At 37.9% G+C, this 17,028-nt stretch overlaps 1 protein-coding gene across 7 annotated transcripts in view; it reads right to left on the minus strand.

The window, feature by feature from the left end:
• Window positions 1-926: 926 nt before the first annotated feature.
• Window positions 927-17,028, minus strand: part of ATP11A (ATPase phospholipid transporting 11A) — a 120,967-nt gene continuing 104,865 nt past the window's right edge. For 2 of the 7 annotated variants that reach the window (XM_044428329.1, XM_044428327.1), the window contains 5 exons: window positions 16,014-16,079; window positions 13,344-13,447; window positions 11,764-11,929; window positions 8,383-8,471; window positions 5,097-5,234 (listed from right to left, as the gene is read on the minus strand). In XM_044428329.1, the coding sequence (XP_044284264.1) occupies window positions 8,394-8,471; window positions 11,764-11,929; window positions 13,344-13,447; window positions 16,014-16,079 (414 nt within the window). In that variant the 3' untranslated portion in view covers window positions 5,097-5,234; window positions 8,383-8,393. Of the gene's footprint in view, window positions 5,235-6,571; window positions 6,677-8,382; window positions 8,472-11,763; window positions 11,930-13,343; window positions 13,448-16,013; window positions 16,080-17,028 lie in introns of those variants that run through there. The other 5 variants (XM_044428325.1, XM_044428324.1, XM_044428326.1 and 2 more) reach the window with 4 other exon arrangements.

Genomic DNA, 17,028 nt, shown 5'->3' on the forward strand with positions numbered 1-17,028 from the left:
CTATGTGCCCAGTCTAGGAGTAGCTAGATTTAAGATGGCGTTAGCTTTTAAAGAAACTATAAGCTAGGTCTTTACATTGTTAGGTCCTTATCTGGATGTTTTATGGTTCATAGATGGTTTGGAGGTGGGTTTTTTTTTAGGGATCAAGAAGCATCTTGTGTATTCTGGATGAAGGAGGACAGAAATATGAAGTGTTATATAGAATCTTGGAACATTGTTATGATCTTTTACATTCTGTAATCAGGCTCTAGCCAAGTCCCAGAATATCTGTGACCTGACAGCTTTAATTACAGTATTGTGGTGCTGGCAGCGAGTTCATTAAAGAATGAGCAGGGGACACTGTAATTATAGAAGCAGGAAGCTGTTCAGAACTGTTTTACAGATGGAATGTATATATCCAATACTGCCAAACCAAACATAGTTTTATGTGCTGCACATTTGATCAGCTTGGTTTGTAGGCACAAATGAACTGCAGTAAGTAAAGGGTGACAGTGAGGAACTAAGCATTCTATTACAGCAACACTTCAGAAATCTTTCATGCATAATATGACAGCCCTACATCGTCTTAACATCTGAACTGATACTCTCTCTGCTGTCAAATACCAAGATTACGGCTGATTGTGAAAATTTTGAAATAATATATGCAGTAGTGGTAAAGCTTGCCCTATGAAGGAACAGTACTTTTCATTTCACTGGTTAAAAAGAAGCGGGAGAGGTTTATAATAGTCCAGTACTGTACCCAGTGATTTGAGCACCTGGAAGCACCAATATTTTCTGTCTTCATAATGAAAGGTGCACATTAATAAATTCCTACAGTGTATAATTTGTAATTGAAATGCTGAATTAGCATTTTCTATCTGAAATAAATTTCTTGTTCTTCCTTACATGATTATTTTTGCTCACTAGAAACACATACAGCTCAAAACAAATATGCAAATTTTATTTTATTGCAAGCAGATTTAAACATCTACTGCTTTATACAATCTACAGAAAGTTTCAAAATATGAATATAAAGAATTCATTTATCTACAGAAATGAAATTTTAAAAACAGCACTGAAAATAAACTTTACATTAATGCACATTTATATTATATAGATATTCTTTAATATTTGAGACTGCTTTGATCCAGTTAATTGTTATAGAGTAGTCTAAACAGTAGTTTTGAAGGCTGAAATATAATCAGATAAGTGCACCTATCATTGTACCATTTAAAAATACATTTCAGTATTTAGTGCTGATGACTACAGATTTCTTTTTTAATGGTTAATGCACTGATAACTATGTCCCACCATTCCCGAGAGCATTTCTGTCAATTCTACTTTATATAATAGAAGAGTATTGACATTGACTGTGCAACATGACAGAATCTTTCAGACAATGTATATTTAAAATTTTGTATAATTTTGACAAAGGTAAAGCTGTATAAACAGATGTGTGCAATTGTGCAACGTACAATCATGTACATATTTCTCTCGTAATACTTTGACAAGACTCCATTAAAGCTTTTCAACGTAATCCCATTGTTATTGCAAACTATCCTTTGATACTTGCATTCTAAGTGAGATAAATAAGCTGATGCAAGCAGGAGAATAAATGGTATGCTTTTTATACTAACTAGCTGAACATAATAATGACTCAAGGGTATGAAAATAAGGAGAACTGAATCTTGCTATAGTTACTCTGAAAAAAATGTGAGCATCAGTGAATATACATATTTAGCCTTCATGAACATTTGATTGGTGCCTACCAGTTCCAGTGCATAATTAAAGCGTTTGAGACATTTTATCATTAATGGTTCAACAATTCAGACAAGGCAATCTGAGTTATACAGAATGCAGTTTTTCATATGATTTTCTATCAAATATAAATTTTACGCCTTTATGATTACAACTCTCCTATTATTAGTAAATTATTACTATGTATTGCCTAAATAGTTTCCCCAATTTGGGCAAGCTGCATGGAAACAGGTTTCTGCACATGTATTATGCATGTGTAATTCTCTTCCCACCTCATTCTCCAATGTGCAGGAAAAATCATGTACTTCCCTCATCAAGAAAAATACAAGCACATGGCTGAACTGATGATCAGATTTGTCAGTTGAAGCCCTCTGATCTTTAGAGGAGAAATTAAATCTAGGGAAACATCACTGACAGCATATGTCATTTATTTGGCAGCACAGCTCCTTGTTTGCTGCAACCTATGTACACTTTACTGTTGTGCACAAGGATGTCTGGGTGGGGCTAGTAATGCAGGTTCTGCTGCAGTGTTACCTTAATACTTCTATAAAAGAAAACGGAATGATGCAAAGATCGAAGTCCCAACTAAAGCCTATACAGTGTTGATTATTTTAAAAAGTTGTTTAATGGAAACAAAATGGCCTCTTTAAATTCAGAACTGTTTCTCTTCGAAAACAATACAATGGGTTGGATCCAGATTTAATGTTACTTAGTGTAGAGCCATTGAAATGATTGAGTCTACCCTAAACAGAAGAAAGTCTGGATCCAATTCAGTGAAGTGAAACCTTGAAAAATGGGCTATGTTCAGCATTAAGCAAGCAGATTTCCACTGTGCCTTGAGCATTCCCTCCTGCTGCACCTGAATGTGCTTAAATTGGATCCTCCTCCTCCAACCCTCTGGAGCACTTTTGGAATACATTTGCAGGGGGCTGAGGGGAGGCTGGGATGGACTCAATTTGTCAGCATTATTTGTTCTGCTGGCAGAAGATTGCCACAGGATGCGATCTTTTCTCCATGCTGCTACCGTTAAATTTTTTGGCCTTTAGAACATAAATGATTTTATAGGAATCAGTGGTGTTGTAAGAAGGTTGCAGTAAACCTTTTGTTAGTAGTCTGAGCAGGCATGCAGCATTCTCAAATCATTAAGCAAGTGTCTTCTTATTTAAGGCTAAAGGATGGAAATGAAAAACACAAACAAAGCTTTATGGAACAAAGATATAAAAATACAACTAGCAGCAGTCAATTGGAAGCAGAAAGTATTGCCACGTTAAAAGCTAATATTCACAAGCACAAGCAAATATAAATAACTAGTAGCTTTGGATGACCCTGGGAGAACAAATCTATTTTTCATTTTAACATTCATCAGATTTTCAACATTCAACCACAGTTCCACTAGAAGCTAAATTCTGGAGATCCAAAACTCATAAGTATAAAAAAATTGTCTAAAACATTCACTTAAAAATAGAAATGGTGTGTTAACAAATGTATGCGTAAAACAGATATAAATAGCTACAGTATTGAAAAATATTTCAGTGCAAAGGCAATTTTAAGATTTCTAAAAAATATGTTAAAAATAATTTTGTTAGCTACACTCAAACAGGAGATTTGTCATTACTACAGGTAAAAAAAATCAATACGACATCAAATTGATTTTTTAAAATATATGTTTGTGTGTGTATTTATATATATAATATAAGTATGCATCCAGTGTTTTATGTAGGGAACAGTTCTACCTAATGTTCAAGTATGCAATGTCAAATAAATATCACCTTTAGGTATATTACTGTCAATAAGTGAAGAACACTAGAACTGAAAAGTGCTTCAGATTCAGTGTTAGAGATTCTCTGATGCTGTGCGTTATAAGGGGTGAGATAGGAAAAGTATGGAAACCACCATATGGATTCTTCCTTTCCATGATCTTTGGTATAATAGAGTTTTCACAATTTGCCTTCCAAAATGACAAGTCTCACTCTACTCTTTTCAGCTTAGGAGCTGCAAAAGGGAACCTGTATTCCCCACTTCATAGCTGACACTTCTTCAGTTTCTATTCTTCAGCAATTTTGACACCCTAAATAAAACACTTGGAGAAAAGAAACAAAACTTGTACGTGTTTGCCACCATCCAAACCAGTAGAAAGCAAAACTAGACCACAGGTAGAGCTGAAGTACAAGCTGGCTGTAATTATTCAAAACAACTGATACAACTTTTGCATTTTTGTGTGTGAATGCTCAGGTTTACATTCAAAGAGGGGGGCAGAGAATACCACCTAGTGGTTATTAACTAATAGAAACAGTCACAAAGCTGCATCTTTATAATGCATTGGGTCTTCTGTTACATCTATCTCCTTAATGCTTTTAAAGTATAATTAAAACAGAAAGTAGTATCTACAAGTAAAACACAGTATCTTTGTGTTAAATGGTTAAGGGGCCAATTACATTCTTACATCCTGACAGCACAGACAATGACACAGGTAGCAAAACACTTCCAACATTCTCCATATTATAGATAAAATAGTAGGAACTGGTTTATTTATTACTGACAAGTTTCTAAGGTTGAAATTTTAAATTCAGTAATTCTTTTCAGTTCAATACCTGCAATGGCCATTTCACACATTTGAGAGCCAGCTTGACTTCTTAAGATCTGTACAGCAACTACATACAGATGTATTGATCTATAGGAAAAAAGCACAATCTTGAACTCGGATAGTGTCCTACTTGGAGACTTACAATAAAATGGACATTAGAGAGTGTTTCTTGAAAGCAGATTTGCACAGAGGAAACACCAGTTTGTTCTACAGAAAGGGCAAAGAAAGGACAAAAGTCAGAAACAGCACCTGTGAATATGCTCTCATCGACTGGAGGATCTGATATCATTGCTTATGACAGACAAAAATTTAATTATCTGATTTCCAAAGAAGATCATTGACTGAAACAGGATTCTTCAATAAAGGAAGGAATAACCATACAAAGCATTCGAGAGAAGTAAGTGAAATGATAATGCTGTCCATTCTCACAGTGCCAGACTGTGTAAATAATCCATTGCTTCAACCATTTTAAACATGGAAAGAATGGCCAATACTCTTGGAAGGATTTGTTCTCAGTGCTCTTGATCCAGCTTGTCAGAATATTATACCAGACAGTGAAAGCCAACAAAATCCCAGTGCTGTTAAGTGGTCATCTGGGGGGTGGAGGCAAGGGGAGAAATAGTTGTAGTTGTTAAAGGCTTGACTTGGTGATCTGTCACAGGGATGTTTCTAAACCTGAACGCCTGTGGTAGTGCCCTGCGCTAGAATTGCAACGCTTATTGGAAAACCCAAAGACGGACGGGAGTACTGAATAATCATGATTTCTCCAATGTGTAAACATTGTTTTTTTAGAATGAGAACTAGACCTTCTAGCTGGGGAATTCTTGCAGTCATTACTCCTGTATCTTGGTCTCTTCAGAGAGGCAAGAGGTGTGAATTCTGATATATGGTCCCGACCATAACTTGATGCATTCTGTCAAGAAAACAAGTAAGATTATGAAGTAGGCATCAATAAACTAACAAAATCTTCAAAATGTTATTTCTCACCTCAAAAGGACACACACATGAGGATATACAGATACACATTACAATAGAGAACAACTGTTTGGCTTATTTAAAATGCAGTTAGATCCAATGGAGGAACAATTTTTGTTGAATGATTTTTGGTTCAAGCTTAATACATTACTTAGCCATAAGTCACTCCTTGTATTCCATTTCAATGACATAATTCATAATATTTGGATGTTTGGTATCCTTGATAAGTTTCCTCCACATTTCAAAAGAGAGTAGTAATAGAACTGCCTTTAAACTTGACAAGTTAATGCATACATCCAACATTCTCCTCAGCCTAAATTAGGTAGTGCTCAGAGCTGAAGCAGAATAGGTAGTGAAATTAACAGACTTTTCAAATCTTTTATTAAGCATGCTGATGGGTGGAAGATATTCTAGGAATCTTGGTGAATTGGTAGCACTTGGAAAATGTGTTCAACCTTCTGAAAGTGTTTTGCATATTACAATAAATGTAGCAAAATAAAAGGTGCAACCAACCTTACATGTTTCAAAAAGGAAACTTTCAAACGTTCTCTAAGAGAGAAGTCCATATGTGTATGCACCTGTTTTTCACCACTTTTTGTAATATGGAAATTGATCCTTTGAAATCTGATGTGCAGATGTTCTGAAGTTATCTGTTGCACAGCTCCTTAGTGGGAAGTTTGGTGCCTTAAAAAGTTTGCTTTATCACAATTCTATAGTCAAGGAAGCAGGCAAGCTAGTAAGACAGCCATGAAGTCATAGTATGTTGAAATTATGCAACAATACTTGCGGGGAAGTGTACTTTTAATCATGTTTACAGTCATCACTAGCCAAGCTGAATCCAAACACTCTGTAAGGGACTTCATGTGCATTTTATCCTATATGCCAGCTACTATACGTTATTTGAAGGAGCAGTTCATTCACTAGTCATTGACTCACAATACTAGAAATCCATATTTAATGAAAGCAGCTCCCATCATACATAGAAGCACATAAAGCCCTGTTAGAATAAATGCAAAAGTCAAAACAAAATACATTGATTCTTAAATCCTAATGTTTACAGGAAAACTCGCACACACAAACCCAAACAATCCAACTTCAAGCACTTACCTGTGCTCTGAAATACATGGGAAACATACTATAATACCCCAAACTATAGGAAACAAATTTCATTTAGTAAAGCACAGCAAAAACTCTGGAGGAAACATTTTTCTCTTTGAAAATATCACAGCATACCAACAGAAATTGCCAAAATGGTAACACGTGCAATACTGTTACCTATCAGTGATTTAATTATGCCTCGGAAGCAGAAAAGGTTCCTTCAAGGAGTGGCCCATCGTTGTTCGCCAGGGCATTTAGAGTTGTTTTATGTTTCATACTCCTCTGCAAGGATGAGGAAAAACACTGAAACTGATATGAACATGTCAAACTACAAACTATCAAGCAATTGTAACCGTATTCCTAGTTGAACACTATTATTTTTCTTTTATTTTATAACCTGATTATTTTATTTGTTGTGAGAACTGTGAACTTCATTAATGTGTGATTAAATTTCTGGAGACCCCAGTGCTCTCAGACTTAATACCTGTATATTATACAGATACAAACTGTCTAGACTGAAACAGTTTGCTTACCTCTTATGGCAAAACAACTGCTTTTGAGAGAACCATCTGGATCAGCCTGCTCATACAATAGTTGCCCCAGTTGCAAATGAGTCCTCTTTCTTCTTTCACGAAAGGACCAGTTATATTCTTAAGTAGAAGGATAATGTCTAACATGTCCATTTAATGGGTACAATGGATCACTACATGGATCACAGTTATCACCATAACCACCTCAGTTGCAGGATTCAAATTCTGTCCAGAGTTTTATTACAAGTCTGGAAGACTTTTAAAGTTTCTTAAAGTTAATGGTAGTATATTTATATAAATTAAGAAATCTAGTATTTCAATACTGACATTTTTTTTTAAATGGCACCAAGTTTACTTTAAAGGTCCTAATAGTAGAAACACAAAGTAAGAATAATATTAAATAGAAATGATGAAGACACATTAATGTAAATTTGGAGTAAAAACAGAATAATTACATATGGCAGGTAGAAGAGGAAATGGAACAACACATACATAATCCCCGGCTAAAGATTCAAATCAAACAAATACTGCAACTGGCATCATGGAATAGCTATGAATCAGCAAAGGAAATGGGGATTGGCTTGTAATTTCACCAAAAGAAATAGATTCCTCCAAAGCTTTTGCAAATTCACCAATTAAAAGAGCCCAAAGCACATATATATTAATGTCAAGCCCTCTCAAAACAGAAACAGCAAAAGAAGAGACAGACTTTAAAAGAGAGTTTTTAAAAATTGTGCAATCACTGAGAGCAATGTCCTTGTTTACCAAATACAGATGGGAACATCTGGACAGGATAACATGAGAAACATAATGAATTTAGAAAACGTCAGAATTGTACTAAGAAAATTGAAACACAAAAGTTCAAGAATTATCTCTAATTAAAATTCTAAGTTCAGGATGGGTCAAATACAAAGTATCCTGATTTCTTATCCTTGTTTACAGAATCCATCATTTGCTAGTTTGTACAAAGTGACACACTATGGTTTGCCTATGGTTTAGGAAGGAGACAGGGAAGTGCAAAGGTCTAGCCAGACTTGTAGGCACTGTGCAAAACCATAGTTCAGCATTATGTCTGAACCATCCTGTGGCGTCCAGAAGCTCCCATCACATCTGTTTTTGGCAAATGGTCTAGTGAGGTCTTTGCAGTGCAAATATCATGTGCGTTTATCAATGAAAAGCTATTGGTACTTAAAAAGAAATTTACTTTGAAATGGAATTATTCTATTGTGCTATTATTTACATACAACAAATGACAATGTACACAGACTTAAGTAGGATACACAGACACTTTTAGAAAACCAAAGAGGGAATGTCTACAGAAAAATATCTTAAGTGCAGAGAGGTTTAAAGTACACTTGGGAATATGAAATATGACTAACATCTCATGATTGTGAATGCACCTTCTAACATCTTCTGAATGAAATGGCCAAGCATGCAGAAAGGCAGGAAAAGAATCACCTTTTGCTCCATTAGAAACTTAGACTGCTTGAAGTCTGAGAAAGCATAAAGATGGTAGACTGCTCAACAGAAAGGCACTGATGTTTAGTCTGATTTCCCCAGAAGATTGATGGAAGTACCCGAGTACATCATTTATAGTTTAAAGCAAAGTAGTAGTTATTTAGGAAAAGTTGGATGGAAGGCAGGAGTATATTGGGAGCAGGAAAAGAAGAAACACAAGGAATAAATCTGATTAAATGCTAAAGCTTTCTAGTGCATATTATGAAGAAACATTAGCAAAGATTCAAAGGTTCAAAGCCCAACCATGGTCACCAAAGTCACCAAAGACATCCTAAAAATCATAGCACAACTGTCCCATCATCAATGCATTCTACCAGCAATCTGTTCAGAAGTAAAGCCCAATGGGTTCAGCAGAGTTACTCTCAGGTAATGGAGTAAAGATCATCACCAGCTACAGGCCATGAAAGCAGGGCCAAACCAAGACGTTTTGCTTCCAGAGGTTAGTGCCCCTCCCCATACTTCAAACAAATTAGTGGCAGCTAAGAGGACAGTATGTGTCATACCTGAAGTAACAGGCTAGTTCAGGAGGGCATGGACAGGCTATACAGAATATGCAGCTCTGCCCTCAAACAGATGGGAATGGTGGGTTGCAGGCTCAGAAAGCACAGCTAAGGGGGTGCTGCCGCCGCCTCCACACCTATCTGTCACCTGAAGGAAGTTGGCTCATCTACCTAAGGGTAGGCTCAGCTGTGCATGATGGGTCTATGATACTTCTGGCATTTGTGGTTGTATTACTCTCTGAATCAGTTGCTGGGGCACACAAGTGGAAGTGTGCCATTACTGTTAAGTCCAACATAGGGTTTCTCATAGGCATCTGGACGCCCATTTTGAGAATGCTGGAGCAGATGGGACTTAGTCTGATCTAGCAGGGCTCTTGTGTCCTTAAACAGAAGCAGATTTGCAGTTTATGCTTTTCTTTAGATCACTTACTAAATTCATGGCACCAGGCACAGAACAGTGTAAGCTATTAGCAACTAGTGTAAGCGACCACCACATTCTACATGAACAGTTCACTTCCCTAACAGCACTGAGTTATTTCTCTTGCTGTATTATCAAGCACTTATTTAATTTTTCTTCTTGAATGCCTGGCCCCGTCTACAATCTATGTACAGAATAATCTGAATGACCAATTTTTAAGTGCAATGTGATGGATTCAAGAAAATACACTTCTGTCATTTAAAAGGAACCCTAAATTACCCTAAGAATTGGTAATGTCCCTAAAAAGCAAGGAGTTGCAAATTAAGAATGTTACTCATTCATAACATTTTTACTAGATGGTAATATTTTTGAAAAGTCAACATTGGTGAATATTTAACATATATTTAGATTATTCTAATGGCTTCTTTTAGACGGTTAAAGTTAAAAGTAGCCGTAAGATTACATTTCAGCTGAACTTCTATAAATATCAAACTTATCAGTGTCAGTTTTTTGTCATCTCAGATTGTTGATAGAACATGTTTATTATTAATAGAAACTTAAAAGGTATTCAGGCAAATAAATAAGTTCAGTATTATCACTAATTTTTATATTATTAGTTCCATAGAGTAGTATATAATATTTGATGCCAAATTCAGGATTAAATGGCAGCCTACCCTCTCCCCCCTTCTTTCCTGCCCCATCCTCTCCCAGTGCTGACATTTGAGCTTGGCTGCAAACTTTGATATCAGCCCTTGGAATTAACTGAACTTAAAAGTGAGGGTAATAATGATTAAAATGTTCATTTCAATGCTAGCAGAACTCTCTTACTCTGCACGACCAACTAAATGGGCCTTTTCTGCATTGCTGCCCAGAGAACTTTGACTGTGGCTCAGTAAAGAAATTAAATTATTATTATTAACAGTAATAACACATGCATACATATTGCATGGCAGTAAGATCACATGTCTTGCCTCTGACATCCACATATATCCACATCTGGAAGTAAGACTTGAACAGGATCAACACATGTAAAATCCAATTATGTCTAAGCCTAAATTGTGCAGCTAATTTCTCTTTAAATACCCAACAACAGATTTCTTGAATTGGGACAACCCAGGCTGGATTTTACATGCTTCCCCCATTCAGAAGAGGGACACACACAGATGTCCTGCAGCATCAAAAGTGGATCAAAAGCATCTATTAAATGATCCCTCACAACTCCCAGCATACAGATAGTATTGTCCTAGACTGTATTGTTAGGGGATCTTCATTTGAGCTTAGACCAAAGATTAGAAGCAGCAGATGTCGAAATTAATCTGACACTATGAAATGTGTCCACATAGATATTTTAGGACATTTAGAATATTCTTAGTAAAGTAAGAATATTTTAAATTAAAATATTTTAATTTAAATTAAATTAAAATTTAATTTAAATTAAAATTAAATTAAATTTCAGCTTTAAATTAAAATGTAGGATAAAATATGTAACCAAATTATGATGAAATTATATTTAACTGCTTTATATCAATAATCACTTGAAACGGTAAACAAAGAAACAACCTTTCTCAAAATTAGAAAATCCTAGTTATACATGTATCATTCAAAATTTAGCACATTTTCAAAATAGTCAGTATAATAATGTATATACAATTGTTCTTATTATAGTCAACATATAACTTATTTTTACTTTGCAAAAGTACTGTGCATGAGCAAACTAGTACGTACAGTTGGGACTTACATTCCCTTTTAGAATTTTCTTCCCTCCTTGTCCTGCCTTGCTTTTGTACCATGTGTACTATATTATAAGCCAGTATTTTGAACTGGAAGAAACTTTGAATGCACTGGTAATGAAGTGATATATAAATTTATGTAATAAAATATCAAGCTGATTTTTTAAACTTTTGACAAAGGAAAGACAAAGATGTCAATACTCATTTGCATAAGATTTATTTCTCAGAAGGTGTCCACATTTAAAAGAGGCTGAACACTTTCACGTCCCTTCTTGCTCTTAAAAAATAACTGAAAATGGGACTCTTCCAGGGGCATGCAAATATGAGTTCTGTCTTTCAGGTGAGCACTATTTGCAATGGTTCTTGTGATTGCAGTTGCGCATCATCTGTCACTGAAAATATGGGATGCTGCAGGGAAAATTCATTGTTGGTTCATACATCAATTATTGCCCATGTGCTAGTATATGTGTGGATGGTCAGAGCTGTCTGAATGAAGTCTCAATGGAATTATTTTATAGCCTCTAGGATATAATTCCAAACATACTGGGAAAATAGCTGAATTTTACCTTGGTTAACCCGAACACATACCAGCTTTAGCTTTTCTAAGATTAAGGACTCATCATGAATTGCTATAAATGTATAAAGCAACTAAGACTGGATTCCTGCATTTTACCTGGATTCTTTCTGTTGCTGTGGGCCATAACTGCCTGCATAAAACTTTCTTCAGCACATCTGGAAGAAGGCTCACAATTATGAGCATAATAATACCCAGCCATGCAGGACCACTAGACAGCATCTGCAGGAACACATAGTACATCCTCTGGTAATTCAGAAAAGGCCTAGTGGGAGGAAGAAAACCAGAATCAAACCTGGCTGGTAGGAAAAACAAGTCAAGCCAAGAACATCTGTGATCAAAATATGTATTTTTTCCTTATCAGTTATAGAGGTTTATAGCCTTACTTCAAATTCTCGCAGTTTAAAATGGAAAGCTAGGTGTACTATCATCTACTATCAGCAGAGAGACAGCAGCATTCAGATGTATTGTGCATTGCAGGTGTGGGTAGCTTCTGCCTATCTAGATGTTTTGACCTACTCCCATAATCTCTACAAAGGTAATGGTGAGGGATCAAGGAAGTTGCAAGCCAAGACATACATGTGTGTGTGATGAGTAGGACCAGGGAGACCCACACTGAAATCCACTCAGTTTTCAGGATGGCCTTAAGCCAGTCAATGACTGGGTTTGCAAAACATGTCAACTGCTTGTAGCCGAGACATGGAAACTCACCATGTTCTTCTGTGGGTGGTTTTCTTTCAAACTGCCCACCATAACGATTAATGGACTGTTCTTTTGTTTGTCTGAGTCAAGTCCAAGTACAAGCAAGCTTCTTGGTGAGAGTGGCAAAAACCCCTTTCCACTCTCCCAAGTGGCACTAAGGGGCTGCTGGCAGTAGTTCCCCCTTCTCACTTGCAAAGCCGAACCAGTTTTGGTTCATTGCATCTATTTTTATCCCTTTTTCCAAACATTTTTGGAGACTATGAAAGCTGTCCCTGCAAGGTACCCCAGCAGGTCTCCCAGGCTGTTGGTCTTAGGGACCTTAACATCCACACTTGCAGAAGCAGGGGTAATGCATGTTCACCCCCCCCCCCCAAATCCCCAAGTCTCAGTTGAACAAGATCTTTTGAGGTCCCCAACCATTTTTCACATGCCTGAAAACAGGTTTCACAATGTGTTGCTAACTTAGTATTTGGCACTCGCACAGTGTATCATGCATGAAGTGCAGATGCCAAAAAATAAGTTAACTGTACATCAGGAAACCTATTTTGAAAGTGGCTTGGCTTAACAGCATGGATGGAGAGGAGCCTTGTTATTCTGCAATGCCCCGAGAAATGAGGAGTTAGGAGGGGCAGGAAGGGAGCAAAGTACCCACAATGAACCCAAACATTTGCTGGGCTCACTGCAGATACGCTGTAGGCCTAGCAATCCTTCATGGCAAATTGCCACAATCAGCTGTTCTGACATACAAGCTTTCCCAATGTTTCTCAGCACAAACAACTTCAAAGCGTTGTTGTTGTAAGGGTAAAACAGAAGGAAGAATCAATTGTACCAGCCGGAGCTTCTTGAAAAAGAGTAGGATACAACTTTCATGCTTTATCATGATGAGACTTCAGGTATCGCTTCTGCCCAATATATAATCCATTACAGTAATTTTATGGATGACATTTAAGTTATTATGTTCCATACTGGTTTCTTACCAGATGATCCCTCCCCAAAGGAGGGAAAAAACAATGTAGAAAAGTAGTGATCCCCAGATCACGAAGTGATTGATCCATGTCCAGTAGTGTGTATCCAGTGCAAGCTGTATGAGAAGATATTTAGATGGGTGACAGTACAAAGTGACAGTTTAGTATACGTTAAATGAGTTAGAGTGATTTAACAGTTTTCTGAACAAGCTGGGCTTAGCAACAAACTTTGCAACATGAACTCTGACATGTACTTGCTCTAACTTTTAAACTTACAGAACAATTGTGATGAATAAATTCTGTCCTTTTACAAAACAAGAAACCTGAGTATAGTTTGTAACAATTATGTCAACACGTACTAAGGCCAGTTTTCTAGCCCCTCTTCCTTTATTTTCCTTTGCCTCTCCACATTTGTTAATTCTGTTTTGACTGCTTAATCTCCCAGCTCTCTTACATTCCTTGATGTGTTTGAAGGACAGCTATTCTAATTCCTTCCTCAAAAGCCACTTCTGCAAACTTATTCTAGAATCACCATTCAGCCGCTCAGGTAGGCATCAATCATTCTGTTCTAAACCAGGAGTGTAAAAAGCTCAGCCACTGAGGTCCTCCAATTGGATTTCTCAGACCTCCCAGCTGCTACCCACCCCAAAATACAACACCATACCTGTCTCATTCCTCAACCACAATCCCAAAGCAGTCCAGATTGCTCCTTTACCAGTGCTAATAGTGCTGACAAGAGAGCAATTAGGTTAGAGTTGCTGGCAAGGGAGGAACGCTCCTGCTGACCCTGACAGAGCCCAAATCACAAGCTTCTCACCATAAAACAGAGATATGAACATAGTAATCAGGGCTCCGAGAAGTGGGATTGACCCATTTCCCACAACACCTGAAGCATAATGCATGACAGAGCAGGTGAGTGCACAGGTGCTTGGGTGCACAGGTATGTGTGACCTCCAGCCAACACCCAATGCAACCCTTGGAATCAAAAGATTTGTACACTCTTGTTCTAAACAAAAGAAGTGCCAGAATTCAAGCCTGCCCAAAGGCCATAGGCATCACTACTCAGTAATGTTGTATGTGCAGGGGCTGGCAAGCAGAGATGTTCTACATAATTTTAGAACCACTTTTGTTCATGTGAAATTCATAGGCATTAAGAATAGGCTATAAGTTTGAGCTTTGCCTCAAATTAAGCCCTGGATGAAAGACACATTGACTATTTCTTGTGCCATAAATACTTTATTTAGGAGAAGGAACACTGAGTCCCGAAAGACAGCATCACTAGATCCTCATCCAACAGTAACTGAAAAGTGAATCACAAACCATTAAGCAGATTAGGGTGGAAGGTCCTCTGTGGAGAGAAGGTATTTCTGGCAGGAGAATGAGAAGAGCTCAGCTGGATGAGACTAATGGCAGCATCCAACTGGGCTGCTGCTGCTTTCTCTGGTTTTATTAGGCATGCAGATTGCTGCTCCTGTGCAAGGAGGCTTATGCACTTTTAAAAATAACCCAAGAAACAAACAGGAATGATAGTTACTTGACAGAAACAGCTCAGTAGACTTCTCTTCTGCAAGCTCAATTGATCTGCTCTGCTCTGCTCTGGAAATGGGTGCATCTCCTTGTTCCAGGTTATTTTTAGAAGTGCAAAGGCCCCATTACACAAGGAAGCCCCCCTGGAGTCATGAGCTAGGTGTTCCCTCCCAAACAAGACAGTCTCTCCAGCACTTCTTGTAAGCCTCTTTATTCTACATAGAAGACTCTAAGCATTCACAAGCCTCTGAGCATATGCAAAGAGATGCTGAACCCTCTCTGCCTCCCTTTACCCAAAGCTTCGCTTATGGACCCTCTGGGGCCTGTCTTTGGAAAGAGGGGCAATGTGGGCACTCTGACCTCCCAACTGGGCCAGCCTGCGGCTGTGACGACAGGCCCTCAGGTCCCTGCCTTCAGGAGGCTGGCATTCTCCATCCAAGAGATTCCCCGTTTCCAAATCTCCTCCCTCTGCTTCATTCCCACAGGTGGGAGGAAGACTGGGCCCCATGGGTGTCCTTGAGGTACTTTCATCCAGAACTGGCTCAGACTGGCACTGTGTGTGTGGGGGGGAGGGGCAAGGGCGGGGGGGGGTGTGCGCAGGTGGAGGCCTGTCTGTTACAACAACAATTCTGTTATCAGAGTGTGAACTCTGAGCCTAGTCTGGTTCAGCCAACTCCACATCATCCTCAGTCTGAGCTATCAGTCCCGCCAAAACAGGCCACTTCTTGTGAGCGCCTGGGAATCTTGCCGGAATGCGTGTGCACATGACTCCTGGATTTGCAGACACAATCACATGCAGTCAATCTAGTCCAGCACCCTACTTCCCATAAGGCCCATAAGCAAGGCAGGAAGGCATCAGCCTTCTTCTTTTGTTACTTCCCAGCAGCTGGTTATCAGTGGCATGTTGTCTCTGTACATGGTAATAACCATGGGTAGAGCTGTCCTTCACAAACCTGTCTACTCCACTTTTAAGTGTATCCAAATTAGCACATGTTGTCACAGCCTTTGGCAGGAAATTCTATCATGTTCCATTTTTAGTTCTCCCCCCACCCACAAATTAAAGGGCCTCAAACATTTGAGTCTTTGCTCATAGATAATATGCTTATAAGAGTGAAACTAGTTCAGTTCTAGCAGATGATATTCAGAAGATCATACCTTCAGGGTAACGGTGAATACTAGTACAGTGAACACCAGTGTCCCAAAAGTCCAGTTTCCAAACATCTATGGGAAAAACATTCAGAATAGAGAAGTTTCAAGTTACACATTCTAGTAAGGCAAGAGTTATTTAGGATAGTGTTGTGTGCACATGTTTTAAAATTTTCATGGGAATGTTATCCACTGGAAAGCTTGACTTAAACCAGGAAGTCGTGTGTATGTGTGTGTACGTTTCCATCTATCTATATATGGGTGTGTATATATGTATTTATACATGTACACACAGAGATACAGATACAGGTATATAAATATGTACACATACACGAAGAGTGAACTCAGCTGTCCAAGTGCCAGTCCTTATGTAGCCCTAGTGACATCTTCCACACACAAAAGGATGATATTGCAGGGTTTGAGGGACAGCCCAATTTTGCAGAAGAAAGAAAAACCAGAGGCGAGGGAACCCTAAGGAAGAGCCATCTCTCCAACTTAGCCCAATGAAGGCTAAGCATGCTCACCAAGTAGTCACGAAACACTGGCTAAATGGGGAGCTCAGAAAACAACAGGGAGGGGAATGGGATAGAGTCTCTGATACTCTAAATTGCAACATGTGGCACATTCCACTTTTTTCACAGAGTAAGAAAAATGAGCACCACAAATCCTTCACTAATGCATTCTCTTTTGCAACTTTATCACCTTCAAAATACTCTTAGAATTTGTCCTCTAAATCTGCAGTGAAAAATGTCTTAAGAACTATCATTTTGTTTCAGACTAAAAAGTACAAAGAGATGAATGGAATAAATGCCACTCTGTTTATTAAAAAACAAGAGAGCAAACGCCAGTTTTACTACAAGCTGCATATACAGTCCCAGTATAAAAAGAAAGGAAATATTTAAATTGAAAACCTGTATACTGTTACATAGAACTAAGTTGCATACAAGAATAGATATGTTCAGGATTGTATATTTAGTACTGAATACAAGCAAAAGGCAACAAAAAGTACTAAGGGTATAATTCT

Source organism: Varanus komodoensis, unplaced genomic scaffold (assembly GCF_004798865.1).
Source record: "Varanus komodoensis strain SLA01 unplaced genomic scaffold, ASM479886v1 scaffold2, whole genome shotgun sequence".
Classification (NCBI taxonomy): Eukaryota; Metazoa; Chordata; class Lepidosauria; order Squamata; family Varanidae; genus Varanus; species Varanus komodoensis.